The sequence below is a fragment of the Temnothorax americanus genome, unplaced genomic scaffold (assembly GCF_048541705.1).
Source record: "Temnothorax americanus isolate GAGA-0224 unplaced genomic scaffold, ASM4854170v1 Scaffold16, whole genome shotgun sequence".
In the NCBI taxonomy this organism is placed as follows: domain Eukaryota; kingdom Metazoa; phylum Arthropoda; class Insecta; order Hymenoptera; family Formicidae; genus Temnothorax; species Temnothorax americanus.
Window position 1 is genome coordinate 1,885,854 of NW_027509297.1, and position 20,710 is coordinate 1,906,563.

The following is a 20,710-nucleotide window of genomic DNA, read 5'->3' on the forward strand; positions in this document are numbered from 1 at the left end:
ATTTATTTGAAGTAAATAATAAATTATTACTCAAAAAATAATATATAATTGTCATGCCATTTCATTGTTGTTCTAGAATAAATTTAGCAAGCTAGTTTAAGACTAATATCTGATGGCCCAGCATTATAATGAATCTCGTTTATTGATACAAAACAGCGCGCCGGATGCCAGTTGAATTCTCTTCCTAATAATCATTTTTATTATACATATATATTTATAAAATTTGATAGTTTAAACAAACATATACCAGAAATTCGAAATATATATTATAAATTATAGAATATAGGGAAAGATTGAGAAAAATGAAACACAGATGTGTTATTTAAAAAAGGAAAAATAAGACATTTTGGCTATATTATCACCGTAATATAATAATGCGTTTACTGTTACAATCGACAGTAGGTACAGCAATGTTACATGATGCATGTACCACGGCTCTATAAGCTACTTATTGCCTAAAATGTACATATATACGATAAAAAATAATAAAAGAAGGTATACCGGTATATACCGTTTAAAATAAACAGAACAGTCTTTCTGAGAACAGCGACTTGCGACTGACGCGAGCATCGTGACGCAAGTTTACGCGAATGGACTTACATTAACTTATGCTAAGAAAAAAAAAAAAGAATACTGATCTAACGATAAACGACGATCAACGAGATATCCCGGACACGGGTGTACACGCTCAATAAAGTATTATGCTCTTAAATTGTGCCGGTTAATGATAAGATTCGGATCCGCGATGTCGCGGTTTCAGGTTCGCGAAACCGTCGGCAGATATGACGGCAAAACCGTCAGCGTAAAACTCATCTAACACGATCGCTCGTTCCTCTTTCGCAATTCACGTGTATCTTTACGTATTTTAAATACAATCTCAATATATATATTGGATAGAATCTTAACGAAGTCACGTAGTCCTTACGCGAATATTTGCCCAGTGCCATAAAGTGGCGTATTAACGATATAGCAAGATAAACATCTTAGACCTCGAGAGAAAATTTAATTAGGAAAATATCATCAAGCGTACCATTAGCGCTGATGCATTTAAGTTTAGCTCATTACTTGTCTTTGATCTGGAAAACATATTAAGAAACTTGAGCCTAGTTAAATATGTCGATATATTAACTAAAATATTTTTGCAGATACGATATTCCACTCTTTCACAATAAAATGCCTAAAAAACTGTGTTCGTTAATAATTTTAAAATTATATACAAAATAGAGCCCGGACTTATTTTTTTTCCATATTCGCCTTGCAAAGAAGCAATTTTGCATCTTGTCCATCACATTCCTAAGCTCTGCAGACACTTTATTCATCGAGTTTTACATCACTTTGGGATTACCTCGCTATAACGACGAACGTACACCTTATGGTAGGACAGATATTTACTACAATTCGACATCCTTATCTTAACGGGAAACTTATTCTAGGCGATCGTACAAGCGCATCCGGTCGGTTATTATTCCTGAATTGACATTAAATATACACGTTTGATCCTGCGCTGCAATATCTCATTGCATTATGCATTGAAGTGTGCTCGTAAATATCGGACTTGTCTTCATTGAGTTCTGCAGTATATTTTATATTGGGTCAGCGGTATCTTCGTCAGCGTCCTTTAATCATCGAGGAACGTTCGTAACAATTACATACATTAATAACTCTATATATTTCAGATAATTACAAGAGACATCAATTTGTCATCATCTATTGTACCGCGAGCAAAATTTCTCGATAATTAAAATAAATAGCAGTATGTGCCGCTAACACCGTAAAGAATATCTTTAAAATAAACGTGTGCTCAACAAAGTCTCTAGCAATTAATTTCATCACGCAATTAGTGCGAATATACATGTACAGATCCTAAAATCTTCTGTTCATATCGAATTTATCGTAACAAACCGGTCTATATTTTCGTCATGTCTATGTACATACATTCAACACGGCCGTTTAACAATATTTTACACATTGATGTAATTAAACAAAGAAGTTTGAAATTGCATTCCAAATATTTGAATAAGGACTTCTTTCCAAACGTTCTGTTCAAACACGTAACAGCGATATCAATGAAGTAATTTAGAAAAACCTTCGACATTCCTTCATCTGTTTCCAGCAAAAATATTAACTTTAATTCTTTTCGTGCTGTTAGCATTTCTACAAATATCAACAACTTTAGTCATTATTAACTGTAATTAAAGTAGTATAGTTATTATACGATTATTTGAAGATTATTTCGTACCTCTTATCACTGTTTCTAGGTACCAATGATTTTAAGTACTCGTATTATTAGCTACACAGTTGGAAAATTTGTGTTAAATATGACATAAATCACATGTCCCAAACGGTCCATTCAAATTTTTGTGTTAATTCAACACAAATGATAATATGGATGTGTTAAATGGTAACACTGATACTATGTTAATATTTTAGCAGAAAAGAAATGTAATTTTGATCGTAATTTAACCAGCAAATTTTTTCACAAAAGTACAAAAATTTTCCAACAGTGTACAATATAAATATTAAAATAAATGATTAATTAGCTAAAGACTCAAAAGTTAACGAGTAAACAGGGGAAGTGGGCTGAGAGTCAAACGCGGCTATTTGTGCATAATTGAACATCACATAACGTAAATTCATGCACAAATATCCGCGTTTGATCTTTGCAGTTTACTTTTCCTGTTTTACTCGTTAATTATAAATATTAAAAATAGTACAGTTAATATGACTATTTTTTGGTTGCCGATATCCATTAATTCTTAGTGAAAGTATCAACACACATTGACGGAAGTCGAAATTACCTTATTATCGTGCGCATTTGGATATGACAGCGCCAAAGCTTCACGCGTATCGAAGGAACGCGCAATTGTATTGCTTTGTGTCTCCATGTTCATCGTTCAGTATGTTTCCATTCAAGAATTCTTGAATAAGAAAGCAGAATACCATTAACCGTCATACATTAACCACTCATAACTCCTTTAGTGCACTCGGCGCATAAGTACGCGTAAATCGTAATGTTATCCTGGACTTAATTTTGCGCCAAGAAACAACAAATATTAGACATCCATGAAAAGGAAGTAGAGAGCGTCTCTTCTTCGACGATAATGCATCTTTTTTTTCGGCATGGCCACTTTTATGTCATTTTTTTTGTGCTATCTAAGCTGTTATCTCACCTGCTCTCAATTTGTCTCACGTATATGATTATCCACTTACGAGAGTTAATTGCTCGTCTAAAAGATACTCAAAATGATATAATTCATCAAATGATAAACGAAAACTGATGTTTCGTTTCATCAGCAAATTTTCAAAAAGAAATTATTTGCAAGGAAAATTTTGTTTATTATATGAAAATTATTATATGAATTATACGAAAATTTTCTTTCATAGATGACATGTTTCTCAGCATTAAAGAGACCCATTAATCAACCCAATAAAGTCAAATTACATTCGCGCAGTATTTCATATTGTTGCCGTTACAAGATTTTGTCAAGTTTTAGTAGTTAAATGTTTCAATCAGCTATAAATCAGGACGTCGTTCTTTCATCAACTCTCTTATCATTCGTAATAAAGTGTATCGTCAATTTTTGTGTCTTATGAGATCTTCGGTCGGTTAGATCTCCTCGAGTTAAAGTATCGCTTCACTCTACGAAGACCATCCCTGCATTCGTCAAGTCTTCTCATTCGCAAACTATCGCCCCTACAGGGCGTACGCACGTCAACACCTTATCTAAACTCCGGCCCTCAGTCTGAAGCAACAACTACTTCGGGATTCGATAGTCCTCCTCTCAACTTCATTATCGAAACTTCGAAACACACACCGCATAGTAAACCGTACAATTCTCATCACCCGGGCCGGGTCTTGACTCTTTCGGTTGTCGTCGTCGAATCTGTCGCCTGATCCGCGATCGCGGAGAAATCTCTCAATGGAAAATCTTCTAGTCTAGTAGAAGCGAAGAATTGCGCGGCCTTCTATCTCCGAGTGGCAAAGCTTTCGGACGACTTCCAGAGCTTCCTCGGCGGGATATACGGTGTACGGGGGCGGTTCGATGTCACCGGAGGCGACTAGTTGCACCAGCTCCCGCAGTTGCTCCAGCGTGCCCGGTTCTACCGGTTTGATGGATTGCTCCCGCTCTTCCGCGCGTCGGCTGAACTTGGGCAGCAGCCGATCTGCGACCTCTTTGATCACGAACACCACGCCGCCCTTACTTAGGCACTGCAAGCTACGATGGAGGTTGCGTGAAGTCGTACCGAAATCGATTACCACGTCCACCTGGCCACCGCAGGCATCCATTGTGCGTTCAATCAGTTGCTTCTCGTAGAGATCTTCGTTCCACTGCACTAAATTCACCCTGTAAGTAATGTGCCGACTATTGCTGAATACATCAAACGAGATGACAAACGGATTTTTAAGACATCAAGTCTAAATACGAACATTTAAATTTGAAAAAAGAGAAAAAGAGAGCCAATAATTTTCATGCAAACATTTTACATGTTCCCGATGTAGGTAATACAAGAATTTGCTCGTACTTTTCGTGAGCCCATTCAAGTCCATTTGTGACTACGATATGTCAATACCATGTTTACTAATTAACCAGTAACCAATTCTATTTTATTACATCTAGAAACTAATTGAATAAAAAAACTTACCGTTGGACTTCCTGAGCTATGAGAAGACCGTCGTCCTTAAGAGTGGCTATCGTAATAGTGACATTGTCCCTCATGTTACTGAAGTGATACGATGCGATTCTGAGGGCCCACAAAGCAAGACCACCTGTGCCAACCACCAGAATCTTGCATACGCTGTTTTCGCCTCTCTCCTTCAGTAATGCCTGCAATATTTTATCATACTTTGAAGAAAATACTTTAAAGAGAAGCATCGCTTGTTTCTAAAATATTAGTTTCGTTACATTTATTTGTTAAATGTATCTCTTTATGGCGTATTTATTAATTTTATTTGACAAAAGTGAGATGTAATATGAAAGACTGTCCACTAATCTATATACCTGCACATGCTCGTACGCGGCAAAGACGGTGTTCATGGCGAGAAGCGCGCCGGTTGGTAGCATAGCTCCCACGCTGAACGACATATTGTCCGGGAGCTTGATCAGGTACTTGAGATCGTGCACCACCAGATATTCGACGTAGCCGTTAGGAATGGCGTCGTAAGGATAAAGAATAACGCGGTCGCCCACGGCGAGCTCGCGGTCCTCGGGCACCTCGGTGCCGAACGACTCGATCACGCCAGCCACCTCGTAACCGGGAAACAGAGCGGCGTCGCGCATCCCGTGATGCAGCAGAGACACCGTGGGGTATTCGGTCTCCACGGACATGTCGGTGGCCAGGCTGCCGCCACTCGAGACCGAGGCCAAGCTGGTCAGACTCGGCGACCGTCGGGGATGATAGCATGCACCGGCGCACATTACCCGGATGCGGGCGCCGTGCGCCGGCACATCCGGCACGGGTACGTCGAAGCTGAAGACGCAATCCCGCCCGGTCACACTTGGGCTCTCGATCGAGAGTTGACGGCACAATTTATTCATCTTCTCCCTGTAACACAAAATCGGCAACATCAAGCTTTTATAATGGGAGGATCTATTTCTCATATTCTATTTCTTATATCTTTTTATTATTTTATAAGTCATATTCAGTTATATCTTTTGTATTATTTATTGTTATTCGGTATTATGTACATTTGATGCAAAAATGATAAGTCTCCATACGCATCTTATTTAAAGAAAAACTGTAGATATAAATCACAGATTTCTTTAAACATTAATAAATTGATAAGAAAGTTTTTTTCTATTAAATTTAATTAATTTGAAGTATCGGATCATTAGAATGTCTTATCAATTCTTTAATGCATTTCTTATAATATTTGTATCTCAAGTTGAATAATGTTTGAATCTCTTTCATAGTGAGTATGTTGCGTTGTAAGATTGCACAATATGATTTTCTATGTAACACACAACGTAACTCATCGACACAATTTATTAATACATTTATTTCGCGTTGTAGAAAGATTATAAAATATTTATTGTTGCGAATAACAATTAACAAAATGAATTATTCTTAAAGTGGAAAGGCAGTATTGTCGATCAATATAGTAGTTCAGAGAAAGTAGTGTATTTATATTTTAAAGAAGCGTGACGTAGGCCACGTGCATATATTTATAAAGCTTAAGGGCTTGAGGTAAACTGTTTTACTGTATTTTAGATTTTATTTATTTATAGCCATTATTAAACTTCATATATGAAACTTTGTATGGGTTTTTACTAATAAATTACATTATATATATTTTATTTATTATTATGTTATAATTTTTAAAAAATATTGAAGTGGTGTTTGTAAATATGTATTAAATGTCCTTCACCGCGGAAATTATAATTGCGTATAATAAGCAACAAAAAAGTCTATTTTACGCAATTAATAAACATTTTATATGTAAAACATGTTGGATAACAGAGATCTGCTCTAGTTACATTCAACTCTAATAGACAGCTTAACAAGAAGCAAATACATGCGGAAGGCATTAATAATATGACGTTTTCCGGTCGAAGTAAATTTCCTTTCAGCAGCGAGATAAAGAGAATTGTTATAAATGACTATCGTCAGTGGAAAGAAAGTACAATTAGCATTCAATTAACAGTGACATATTTCTCTTTTTTTCTGAAATCTCAGTCTGATGCTGATACTAAAACTGGTGGAAGTGTGTCATTAATGTCAACGTGCCTGGCATGAGAAAACCAGTCGGACCTGTGGATCAGCTGTTCGAATCGTTCCCAACCGGATACTTGGAAGCACGTTTTAGCGCGTGAAGTACTTATAAATATGTTGTGTAACGAGTATAGGGAACGCGTGTGACATATAATCGTGTAGTATAGTTTTATTAAACTGCATTTAAATAAAAGACACACGGGAGACACGTCAAGTGTCGATAACATAAACACTTTTTACAAACATAAAAAAGTAATATAAAAATAACGCAAAAAGTTTTTTTTTTACGTTAACGTACTGCATGATATATCGCTCGACCAAACATATTGTATATGTAGCACGTTCTGCAAGCTTTAAAACTGCCACAAATATTGTGGAGCTAAATACAAGTTAAATATATTTTAGAAATCTGTTGTTTTTAATTTGTAAATAATTTTACTTCTTGCAATATATTAAATGTAATTGTCATTTTATTAAATCTTGTCATAGTAAAAATCTCTCAAGAAATGTCTGATGGAAGAGTTTAAAAATATCTTCTCAATTATTTTTAGAAATAATTTAGATTCTTCTGCGACTGAGAAATTCGATTTGATTAATGCGCATTGTGTGCTATTATCCTCGAAAAATCAATGCACTATATTCTTTTTGCACTAAAAGAAATTAACGATTAAAGTTTATAACATAAAAATCTTGCAATCGCCTACCTGTGAGCGATAGGAGCCATCGATTCGAATTCCACCGCCGGCATAACAAAATATAATGTTTTTTCTTTTCACTCAAAGATCTCGACACTCCGTGAGTTCTACAATCGTTTTATGAAACACTGTTTCCAACGATTAAATCTTAATATTGCAAAAGCACTTGCAACAATGAAGAACAAGGAAGAACGAATCCTCGATATGTTCTCACGCTGCGTGAGAGGCACTAACCCGTTCTATTGGTGAGCGTTCGCTTTTATACCCGTATCCCCCCGTATGCAGACCAACGCATTTGCGACAAGATGGTAGGAAAAGTGAACGAGGGGGGGGGGAGAAGGGCGGAAGACACGCGGTCACTCGCCGACCACGTGCAACGTCTGTTTTTCCCGTCTTACGCACCTATACGCAAAGCACAGCTGCTGGAAATCGCGTGTGCGACGCGAAGCATTTTATGTTCGATAATGATGAGATGATCAGATGGACTTTTATGCTGGAAATAATGCCATTACGTACAACAAGACTAATTTGAAGTCAATTTTTCCTCTGATATTTGATCGACTGCCACATTTTATGCATCTCGTTCGTTCGAATATTATGTCTTGGTTGTTTCTCGTTCGGTATAAAAATAAATAAAACATTTCTTTCGCTGCTTTAATATATTATTATTACAGTTGGATGACGCGTGTATCTATGTATTGCTTCTATCCGCGGACATGATAATTTGTTCGTTTATCTATGGGTTATCTGCAATTTTTTTAAATCCATGCATTGCATAGCAGATAACATTTTTTTTCTCTGCTGTCAAGGATGTTAATTGCAATCAGCAAAGTTCTATCTTTGTTGAATATTTAAGCTTAAGAAGAAGCACGATGAGCTATTTTCGACATATCGGTCGCTTGCATGATTTACGCGGATGTTGACTTCATTCTTATCCAATCTTTAGGTTATTACACCGTCAAATTGTCATCGTTTTACACATAATATAATGTTAGACGATTTGTCTGATGTTCTGGAAGTGCATGATTCAACATGTTGTTCAAATAAATATGAATCGAGGTTAGCACGTTCGTGATTACGCTATTAAGCGATAACCTGCACGTTTTACAGTTCTAAAACAAACGGAACTTCGAGTATTATTTTTATTAAAAAAAATCATCTGACTTATATATTTGTCATTTAAAATTCTTATTCAGAAAATCGAGATTACGTGTTATAGTATAATAATTTAATTAATTGAGATATTTTGCATTGGTCGTTGAATAAATCTCGTGTGGGATGATCGAATTACATTTGATTTGCTTGACCTCAATATAACTTGAACAGAGAATATGTTTATCATAATCAGTTTTGTTGGAGGCGTGTCTGCACACTTAATATTATCACTTGCGCTAAAATTTGTGATATAAATATAAATTACAAATTAGCTTCACAGATATTTGATATCGCGATAAAAAATTTTTGGTAATGATCGATATATCTGTAAAGATATATCTCAGAAGTCAAAACACAGTTGTTGAGTTATTTTGCAAAATGGAGCAATAAGAAAATGATATCTCGCGATATATCACTCGAATATCGAAAATATTGATTTAGACATCTTATCGCTTTAATTTAAGATAAACAATTAAAACTTCAATAGAAGTGCTTTTGCATATATATATGATTTAGATTAGCGGTGAGGACATATTAGTGCAAATAATATTGCACTGCTCTATTTGTTTCAAGCTAGAAATTAATAGATCACATCAAAAGTTTCATTTTAGTTTTATACAAAGTTGGTTCTAAACAGAAATAATAAACAAAAGATTTGAGACTTTAATGACTTTATTATCTTCCTGGATTCTCGTATATATGTTGAAAGTTTAAATAATTAAAAAGTATGAAGAACTATATTTCTCTAAACCATACACATTAAATGTTACAGAGATAAATAAAACAATTATATATTTTTTCAATTCTACGATTCAAATAAATAATTATTATACTATTTTAGTAGCAAAGTACACACGTACGAGTCGATATCATCTTCAGTTATTCAGTCGTATCTTGAAATTAAAAAATATTTACATTTCAGAATCCAAAAATAGCATGTAAAGATCAATTAAAAGAAATAATTATATTCGAAGTTTTTATTATATCTTAATCGTTTTAGTTTTAACTTATACAGTACATGGGTGCTAATAACAAAAATGTTTTAATTATGAAAACTAACTTCTGATGTTTTAAATAATAGATATTAACCATTCCAAAGCTATAGGTGTTTTAGCACGATTATACGCTTCGTAATGTAGAATTGGCATTGCTTGAGGAAAACGAAATGATCTCTTCTCTTTCTATCTTACGCTTATATTACTCCTCGCTTTTTCTTACGCAAAAATTCCATTTGCGATCCGATGTAAACACTTCGAAGATGTATGTGTCACTTGGCAAAGCCCACAGACAATTCTTCCTCGACCATTTATATAAGATGAATCGCACATAAGAATTTTTGATGACGCATAGATGTTTTCAATTTTTATTTCTTTTCTTGTTATATAAAAATAAAATTTTTTATTGCTTACAACACGATACATCAGTATTGCGTTATAAGTAATAAATCAGAGGATAATTAGGTGAAATATTATTCACCATTTTTCTCAAAGAGATTAGAAGAGACTTTCTGTCGAGATAAAATGCAATTAATTAATGTTATCAAATGCAAATTAAAAAGATATGCAAGTTCATTAACTGTCACGGTCATTGAAAGGTCTCGGCAGCTCTTTCCGATAAACTTAAGCTCAATGCTTTTAAAGAATGCATTTTGAAAGCAGATCTAAATTGATAATTTCATTTAAAAAATATTTTTATCGATTTTTGTAGTTTGTATCTAAATAATATAAGGATTACCCGGTATATTGCAATAATTAAGTTAGTACAGTAATTTTGTTAGTTAAGATTAATTTTCTCATTTAGCTAGTAATTATTCTGCAATAATTACCAAGTGTTTACCAGTTTCATGTGTGAAATCATTTATACAGCCCGTAATCACGTGATCTATCTGTAAACAAGTGATGATACTGGAATAGATACGTGTATTACTCATAAGACATCAGGTTTGGACTCTGTTTCTCGATGATAATCACTTTGTTGACTTTTCTAAAGCTCGCGTTATAATATTTTCTTAAATTGACGCAAAATGATTTATCAAATTTATCACGGAAACGATTGGAACTATCATGATTTAGATAAACGCGCAGAATATCCAGCTCAAACTTGTAAGCTAAGAGTCCTTTCAATTAAGAAAAGCTCACACATAAAAATTCTTATAATTTTTTTTAACAATTAATTAATTTTTCTCGGATTTCTTGCGCAGCAATGAAGCATATTTAATAATATGCTTCTTTATTCATTCGTGACGAAAACAAAAACATTTGTGCTACAATTTCAACCGGTGATTGTTGGTTATTCATTTCACTCGTGATGTAAAAATACAAAGAGATTTGTATCTTTCGTCATAAAATTACAGGAAGCATATTATTATGGATTACGTTATGCAACTTGCGTTAATTATGGCGAAGGTGCAAGGTATCGGTATATTTGCTGATGCATGAATAATAACTGACTATGCCATGTAGTTCATAAACTCGTTCCGATGTAATAATGCGTTGTTTCAATATTTGCAATAAATTTATAGATACTTAATGACAATCTGATTAGACATTATTTCTATTTGCTACTGAGATATCGGTAACTAGGTCTTAATTAACATTTTGTTAAAATTACAATTATGAATAAAAGTTTACTTGAAATTAAAAATGAACAACTTGATTTGTTATATTCCAGTACTGCTACAGCAGCATTAGCAGCCAAGTACTCTTTATTTTTTGTAAATTATAATTGCAAGATTATTTCATTTTCGATATTTTTGTCAAGAAAAACCGATATCAACTTGATGAAAAATATTACACAATAACATTGTCATGTATATTGGAATACTTTACATAAGAATGATTAAAACGTTAGTAATTAATTAGTTTTTTATCGCCGTATGATGCGTTTACGTCATAGCATTTATCGTTAACTATATTTCAAGGTTTGTTTTGCGAATAAATATCATAGTCATTTCTCATCAACTAATCTAAACGTGTGGCTAGTATTACGAAAACAATATCTAATGACGGTGACTATTAAACTATTTCTGCTAAGAACGTTCAAACAATCGAAAATTAAAAAAATTATTAAGGTTTTCCACAATACGTGCAATATTGCTTTTCTAATTACTTATTCGCAAGAATGTATCATGTGTATTTTCTTCTGTAAATTAATACATTTCGTGATATATAGTGCAAGCATTACGGGCTTCGCTTCTTCCTCATCAACATTGGAACGCTTTCTATTAGCGATGGGTGGGTAGATATAGCCTTGGGAGCTCTTACATTACTTGACCTACTTTAATGAAAAATATCTGTGATAAAGTAAACCCTTTGAGATAAAGAATTTACGCGCTTAGATAACTGCGGGAGATTTTAAACACAACGTGAATAATAAACTAAACTGATTTGTTTGCACAAATTAAAAACAGCAAAGAATTATAATACGTAAACTATAAAATGCTCGTAAAATTTACGGTAAGTTTTAAAGACTATAAAAATGCCATGGGAATCTGAAATGAAATTTCAAATAGCGATGCTGTAGGAAGTTTCTATAATATCATTCTGTAGAAAATATCTTATATGATAGTTTTTTTTTACATCTGTAAGTTTCATGAGCATTTCTATTTGAGCATGATATTTTAATTCTATTATTTAATACTGAAGCAATTTTAAATTAATTTTCTATGTGAAGTAAACTTAACATTAAATAAATTTCTAGAATTTTATTACTTTTTAACAAATAATATACCGTTCAAACAATTTAATTCATGAAAATTTCTAGTTTTTATAGTTTAATTAAATTAATCATTCAGATAAATAAGAAAATGGAAAAGGATTGACACTACGGTGGCAGAGCTACAACAAAGAATGCATGCAGCAATGTACGCAGCGGCGTTGAACACAAAGGAGCTGTTTGCCACGAGTAGCACGCGTGAAACGAACGCTCGATTCGTTGGTATACTTTTCAAAAATAGATCTTGTTATTCCGTCAAGCAGACGTGTAAAAATCAAGAATGTGACTCATATTGATAGCCGGGTGCAATTTCAACCCGAAAGATATATTATTGTAACACATTGTTTGCTTATTTTAATTTGTTATTATGTTATATAGATAGAAATTTGCTCGTGATATCATAAATGTTATATATTCTGTAATTAACTAAATATCCTAACAATAAAAATATACACCGTCATTTGCGTTAAATAATATTAGACAACATTTCTGCTTCGTGTATGACATAAAAAAAATTTTCAAAATAATAAGTTCAAAATCTCTCTCTTTTAAAGTAGATGATGCAATATTGATAATACAGAGCTCGTAAAAACTTGGGCTGTATTTTTGCTCTTTTCACATCACTTCATTGTACGGAAACAGGTCGAGTCACTCACCGTAACGATGCCAGTCTTTGTACGCTCGTTCGTGATGCATCGTAGCAAAATCAGCTGGCGTGCAACACAACGTCTTATGGTGAACACTTTAAGAGCAAAAATACTCGATACGGCTGAAATTTTCTTCCCTGACTTTCTCATTTAACGGTTGTATTATTTATTTCTTTCTCTTTTTCTCTCTCTCTCTCTCTCTCTCTCTCTCTCTCTCTCCCTTTGACTCTTTCTTATTTTTCTCACATGGATTCATGTATCTCATTCTTTTAGAGAGACAAAATTAAAGTAGCTTAATTAGTATAAATAATCGCCTATTCTCTATATTTCAAGTATTCACATAAAGTTTCTTTTATATACGTGTGTGTGTGTGTGTGTGTGTGTGTGTGTGTGTTTTAGATAAAATATAAAATAAATAAAATTTGTATAATTAATAAAGATGCACGTTAAGGTCGTTAAGTTGTACTATATGCATATTATAAAGTGATCAAGAAAGAGGCAATTATCACGGTAATATTAAGTCCAAAAAATAGTTTTGTTTAATACACTCCTGTCCATTATTACGCAATGTTGCAGGTTGAAGCACAAGTGCAGTTTTATTTGCTGACTTCGTGTTCCTACATACGTGTAAGAGCCACCTCATGTTCTCTCGAGGACACACGACCCCTTTTTATGCCGTATACGTCATGGGTAAAAGTATTCCGAAGTGATCGCTATCCGCAGTTACGGACATCCATGCGCACTTTTAAAATTGATATTCTTAAAGTTTTGCGATGATAAACACGTAAAGTCAATCAAAGAAAAAAGAGGTAGATTTTTGACGTCATTGCACGTTTTCTTGATAACTGGATGCCCAATGAACGTCGAAGACTGATCAATGAAAATTAACAATCACGATTGTTTCAAAGAAAGAAACAGAATTATATGATTGTACGATCACGTCGATACAAAAGATGTATACATATGTTAACAGTACTGTATATCAACTCGATAATTTGATTATTGTAATTATAACAAAAATATAATGCGATCACACCAAAGTAACGTAATAGCTTTATATTTTTTAATATCTTTTAATTTTATCCCGATTTTACAGTCATATTTTGATTAGTGTGACCCATCCATCGTTTTACATCTTAAATAACTCGAGATAAATTTGAATAAACTTCCACACGTTTTAGAGAGAGAACTTGCATCTCTCTAAGAGACTCATGAAAAGGTGCAGAAAAATCGATATATAATCTGAATAATTCAATATCTCCTAATTCTCTCTCTCTCTCTCTCTCTCTCTCTCTCTCTCTCTCTCTTTCTCTCTCAATTGTAGATTAAAATTAATTCTTTGTAAAAACTCATATTGTGAGTCTTGTATCATGCATATTTTGTCTATATTCTCCGTCTTCCAAGTATTCAAAGATAGGCTCATCCTTATCAAAACGAAAAACAACCGTAACTCTCTTCAAATATAGTCGCTTCGAATCGAATTAACGTTCGTAAAATTTATTTTCAAATTTTCGCAAGTTCTCGCTGTTATACCCCATGTACCTCGGGCATCTCAGGGTTAAATCCGACGGACGATATATACGTCTCGTGCACCGTGGCGTCGCAGGTGTCGGACAAACCGGAGGATGTGTGCGCCGGCACGGCTGTATCAGTGTACCACGAAGAGGGGGAAGTCGGTCGATGCCGCGGAACCGTGGCACGCTGGAATCACGTGCACATCAGCAGGCATCCGCGTGTTCAGCCGTGCCGATCCGCTTGGAACACCGCGCGCGCTCTCAGCTTCTCGAGTATAATGCCCGCGGTGTTCCGGGGCATTTTTAACCCCCTCGCGCTGCCAGAGCGTCCTCAATCGGAGAATAAGCGAAGAAGAAAAAAAAATATGTATATCTGCATTACTCATTCAACACACCGATAAAATCTACATGACGAATGTTCGTTTTTTTTTTCATTCATAATACATGGAACATATGTAGCTCTAGCTCCGGCTGTCGTATACAGTCATCGCGAGGTTCGCGCAGTTATTTTCAAGTTCTTTGAGTCACGCAGCACTATGACTTTTAAATGCTGTACTGAACGAAAAAGAAATAAATTATTTCAACTGAGGTATACGTGTCAATAAAATTCTTTTATTTTCTATTTTAACGAAGATACGTTAAATTTAAATATATCGGAAGTGGTGGACGTTGATGGAATGCTGACTCTTGAACGATTTATCTGCGTTCGACAAAGTGAACAGTAGGATAACTGACAAGTAGATGTGTCACTATATGTTTCGCTCTATTCATATGGACGATAAATTAACTGGAAGAACATTGACACGTAGTAAAGCCGCACGATCGAGTGACATATTCTCAAAAGGAAGCACTCGTGTCTCATGTTTCGCTGCTCTAAGCGTCATTTCGCAACTCTACGTAAATGGCGGTTCTTATCGAGCCCATCCTATGATATAACTTCAATATCTAGTCACTTCGTTGTTAAAAAAATGCGTGCTGTTTTTACGATAGAATATAGCTTGATAAACAATATATGGTCTGTTTACTTTCGTCGCTTATTTATTTCGCATGCTAGTCGCCTGCGAATCGCGTGATTTCTATGATAGCGATATTAATTGATGACAGGGCTCGAGTATTTGCTGAATTGAAAATATGAGGTCATAAGTCTCTTCATTTTAGAAGATAAGTAGGAATGTATGACGACAATCGTATGTACATGCGTAAAGAACAGCGTTACATTCGTAAAGAGCGTTACATTTGAAATAATAATCTCAAAGTAGCATCCTAAATTAATTATTGCCGGTGACGTTTTGCGTTATTTCGTGATTTAAAGAATCGAATTTTACGATGCATTTTTATACTTTAATTCCTTGCGAATAAATTTCCCTCATTTAATGTTTTGTTTTTGGCGAAAGAATAAGCGCATTGGAATAAAATAATGCTTATAAATAACCTATAAACTTTTTCTACTTGTATTTTTATGTGCAGCTTTCAAAGAGTCTTTGCAAAGCGAAAGTCATGCAACAGACATTATGAGTAATGCAATTTCGGTGATGGAGCATCGTTTATTTTCAATTTAGATGTGTCAACAAATAGAATGGTGTATAACTTCGTGCATGACTTCACTCTCAGACCGTCGACCTATTCTCAGAGATCAAAACAAGCGTATCCTGCACGCGCGTCCGGCGCGTCCATAGAGGACTCGACGAACGCTTCGTACATCGTTGATGCGCACTGATCGGTCATTCGAATGAGGTCAGCCGTATTCGAAGGTGTTGGGTATAGCAAGGCGAGCGGAGCGATAAAGTTGCGACGATCGAATAACTTTTCTGACGTTGCCGTCGTTCGTTCCGATAACAAGAATAATAATATCCTGTATGCAAACTGCATGAGCAATCCGTTTCGGATATGATAATCGATTATCAATTACTCAGGATTCGTATATCTGTTTTTCATTAAGTAACTTCCACATCAATTTGTTTAATTAATCTTTAATATCCTCTCGTAAAAATTTGTCGCGTTCGTGAGATGTTTTGTACTTCGAGATAGCTCTTATCAAGCGTTGATTCTGTCACATCACTGTATCCGAGGGGAGGTGTACGTCTCGTTAATCTTACGCCTGTCACTTACAGTTCGTCACAATAGTGATCGTCGCACAATAGTGACGGTTCTAAGAACGGCATTGTTTATTTTATCGTTATATCATTCCCCAATGGTGACAATAAGAAATTCTTTCTGATACTCTATACTCTACATAACTCATCTATATGTAATTCTGCAATACAAGCTGTCGCATTTTCACGAAAAATGATTTCCAATTCTACAAATCCTCCATCATATACGTCTCATTAAATTGACGTCTCTATTGCGACACGATGACAGTGTTAAACTCCGGAGCATGTCAGAATTATATACTTCCCTGTAAGAAAGCAATTATACGCTTCACCTTCACCGCCGCTGTCCAGAGGTTGATGACCTACCGCAACGCGAGAAAGTCTCAAACTTACTTCGGAAAGTCATGTACTGTACTTTCCTCGATTGTTTTGTTTCAAATTTTATATAAATATTCTGTAATAATTTTTTATCCATTTTGCAAAATTATGTGTAATTATAAATACTTTTTATATATTAGTACTTTTTATATAAAGATATGCTGTATGTTAACGTCACTTTTGTATACCATAAACACGAAAATTACATACAATTTTAATATTTGTGCTCATTTACAATTTGTGTCTTTATTATAAACATTAAAATGTTATATTTTATTTTGGAAATACTTTATGACTCAATTGCTTTTAAATTTGTTCTAATGGTTTCTCGGAAAAATGATTAAAATAGACTTGTTTAACTAAACTTAATTTATACACGATGTAAAACGGTTGTGTTATAACAAAAGCTTCTAATAATGAAATGCAGTTTCATTATTTTACTTTTTTCTCCACACCTTAAAAGTTTTAATACGTGATATTATGTCTTTTTCTACATTTTGTTATTTTATTCGATAAAAACTCATATTATATTGGATTAAAAATATTTAGAATATATTATTCTATCTTGGATATTATTCATCTCTATATATTAAATCAAATTGCTATTAATAATTGTGTTTATTTAATGCAAAATAATACGAAATGAGACAATTACAAACAATAACAAACTCGTTGAAATAATAATCGCTATTATATCAATAACAGGCTGTACGAACATTGCAATACATCTAGATCGATATATATGTGTAAAAATATATCATGTATTGGCAATCAAATAACAGAATACAAAGAAACATTTCATATGTGAAACAACGTTACGTCACATCACTTTGTTTTTACTTCCTTACACGTGCTGCTGAATTTAATGGAAGTCAATCAGAATATTTTCAAGGATAAGTTTCATAAATGTTCGCAATATTTTCAAAACAGTATAACATTTTTAAAATTAAATATTAATTTTTTATTATCTTCACATTAAATATATTCAAGTATAATAACGTAATTTTATTATTATCATCGAGAAAAGATATTTATCAATGACAATTTTACCTAATTAAGATGCAAAACAAGATAATTTTTTTTCAAATAATTGGTTTCGTGTGTACAATATCGAAGTTAAAGATATTTATCGTATTTATTACCGAATAATAGCGGGCTGATAACAGATTATGCATGATTAAAACTCTGCTTTTCACGATTATTGATCACTTTACGTCGGTTGGTTTTTGGAATTCGGTCGATAACAATCTATTAAAAACGATTAATCACTTTGATTTATGACGCAATTACAAATGCGCAAATATTTCGTGTCTTGAAACAACAGTTCTGTTAGGAGAGTGCAGCAATTACATGACGTAACGAGCGAGTTTAACTGTAATAAGTGAATTCGAGCTTGTTAAACGATTTCCTTTGAACCTTGTACCAGTTACGTTCAATTGGAGTATTAATGTTAGTCCCACGCGATGTGCTTCGTCGTTATACCGCACGTACGTTATTTTTTTGTATTATCTCCGCGCATTGAGCATAATATTAATTACATATAAAAATTCTATTCAATATAGGAATAAATAATATACAAAACATCTTAAATATGTTTTTTAATTCAATAGTAGTATAATAATGAATGTTAGATTCATCTTTCCATAGTTCGTGAAATAAACTTGATAAAGTTTGAAACAATCATCAATTCAAGGGCACATTTGGATAAATCGATTATTACGTCAATCAGACCATTTCCTTGACATGCAAATCGAAATTGAATGCGCATGTCGCAAACTCAGTCTTTGTTTGCACTCACACATGCGCGGACGATTGCCCTAAATAACGAAACTGTTGCTTCAGAAGGTAAAATATTTTTCTAAAATCGTAGAGTAGCGATTCCGCTTTTTGTTGTATTTTCGTTCAGGGCGAATAAGATAGGCAGCGTGCGTAGTATTGATTGTTAAGTGACGCGTAACGCACACCGTACACATAGTCCGACAGTCAGCTGTTTGCGAAGTGATATCAGACAGGTGTTCGAATCGTGATACTGTTGGCGTTGCGCGTAAAATCCGAGCAATATATATCTCCTTATATGCGTCAGTAGTATTAATCATTCAACTTGATATAATGGATAAATTAACCCGGTTGTTCATTTTCGCGTATATGTTTACTTGATACATCGCGTCGATTTAGCGACGATAAAAATCTCTTGAATTAGCTATAAGACCTCACATGGCAGTTATTAACTGGGAAGATAATAAACACGACAATAATCTGTTAAGAGACGACTGTTGATGACAATATCCAGAACGCAAAAGAAAAATAAAGCCAATGTTTTCGATCACGGAAAATTATTATGTAAGTAATATAACTGTATATAATACATTATTAATATTAGAACTATGATAAAAGAATTAGGATTAATTAGTATTAATAATGTATTGACGCTTTAATTTTGTATACAAATAAAACATTCTTTTATGTTTATAAAGTGCTAATCGAACGAGTTTAAAGTAGAAGGAGAGAACAGAAAGAAAGAAAAAAAGAAAGAAAGAAAGAAAGAGAGAGAGATAGAGAGAGGGGAAGGGAAGAGAGAGAAAGAGAGAGAGGAGAGAAAAATTTTGTTTTAATAATTATTAAGATAAGTCAGAAAAAAATTGTATAGGCAGTGGATAAAGAAACTATTTTTGTCCATAGTATGTTACAAGTTACAACGTCATAAAATCGCTGTCACTGTGCATGATTAATACTACAAATTAAATATATTCTGGATTTTGTGTCTGTAATATTAAAAATTTCTTCTTCCTTTCTTAGAGAAACACTTAAATTTATGTTTTTTTTCCTGTAAGTTCGACTTATATTCTGTGAACACATAACGTATAAGTTGAACTATTCACACACAAATAGTTTGTAAACAGGTTTATCTTAATTCGCAGAAAACACTCGAGCATATTGCAAAAACTCGAAGATATTCTATTAATGTGTATCATATCGTATCCAAAGTTTAATCTATCAATGCCGCATTCACGAAATGTCATCGATTCTTCTATCGGGGGAGGGTTAAACTTTTTCGGGCAACTGCAAATGGAATAAAAAAAATGGACGAATCAAGGTTAAACTCTCACCTTGAAGATCGATCGCGTTGATGACGCCGATGGCCAGTGACAACCGCGGGGGAAAACTGTCAAGGGATGCACGTCAAACTCGATGAACCGCGGAGTTCGCACCTCCTCGCGAAAATTACTCACTGACGTGATGACTTGCTGGAACGAAGCTTTGCGAGATTCTGATGGGCTTGACGAAGGAGGGCCGACCCGGTGAGGGCGCTTCAAGGGGATCACGCCATCGCGCCGACTCCGAAAAGTCTGCAAAGCTGATGTTGGGTCGCAGATGCCTCGTGGGGAAGGGATGTATATCATCGATCGTTCATACTAGGTGAGGTCTACGGCCTTTAAAAGCCAGATTCTCCTCTGTTGAGATAACTTGTACTTTCAACGGCAAATATAGGTGACGAGAGATGCAAAAACATCATTCCCTTGTTATTTTCATTAATCAAATCTTCCTGTTATCTACGAGTCCCTTGACCAATTTGGACTTGATTTTTTCCTTGATAAAAGTGTCGGAATACGTCAATAGTTTTTGGATTAGAAGCCGTAGCATGTCTAAGGGATTTTTATAAATTAAGAGTTTCTGGAGTAATAAAAATAGATCACAAGCTTATTTTAAAATTTTTATTCTGTTTCAATATTATACTAATTTTAGAGTTCGTGGATCAATTATAAAAGAATTGTGAGAAAGATGTAAGAATGATAGATGTTCCA

General features: G+C 34.2%; 1 protein-coding gene and 1 long non-coding RNA gene across 5 annotated transcripts; one reads left to right on the forward strand and one right to left on the reverse strand.

Moving 5' to 3' along the window:
• Positions 1-316: 316 nt before the first annotated feature.
• Drat (Death resistor Adh domain containing target) lies at positions 317-20,202 on the reverse strand. 3 transcript variants are annotated; one of them, XM_077402853.1, is made up of 4 exons: positions 20,015-20,202; positions 5,001-5,544; positions 4,645-4,826; positions 317-4,364 (listed from the first exon to the last, which is right to left on the reverse strand). In XM_077402853.1, exons 2-4 carry the CDS (start codon positions 5,535-5,537, stop codon positions 3,938-3,940), a joined length of 1,146 nt encoding a protein of 381 aa, XP_077258979.1. In that variant the 5' UTR covers positions 5,538-5,544; positions 20,015-20,202; the 3' UTR covers positions 317-3,937. The 3 variants fall into 3 exon arrangements, with proteins under 3 accessions (XP_077258979.1, XP_077258977.1, XP_077258978.1); XM_077402851.1 differs by lacking the exon at positions 20,015-20,202 and adding an exon at positions 7,416-7,656; XM_077402852.1 differs by lacking the exon at positions 20,015-20,202 and adding an exon at positions 7,416-7,654 and having other exon boundaries at positions 317-4,346.
• Positions 17,343-20,115, forward strand: LOC143895598 (uncharacterized). 2 transcript variants are annotated; one of them, XR_013256369.1, is made up of 2 exons: positions 17,343-19,247; positions 19,382-20,115. It is a non-coding gene; the product is annotated as an uncharacterized LOC143895598 (long non-coding RNA). The 2 variants fall into 2 exon arrangements; XR_013256370.1 differs by having other exon boundaries at positions 19,826-20,115.
• Positions 20,203-20,710: the final 508 nt, after the last annotated feature.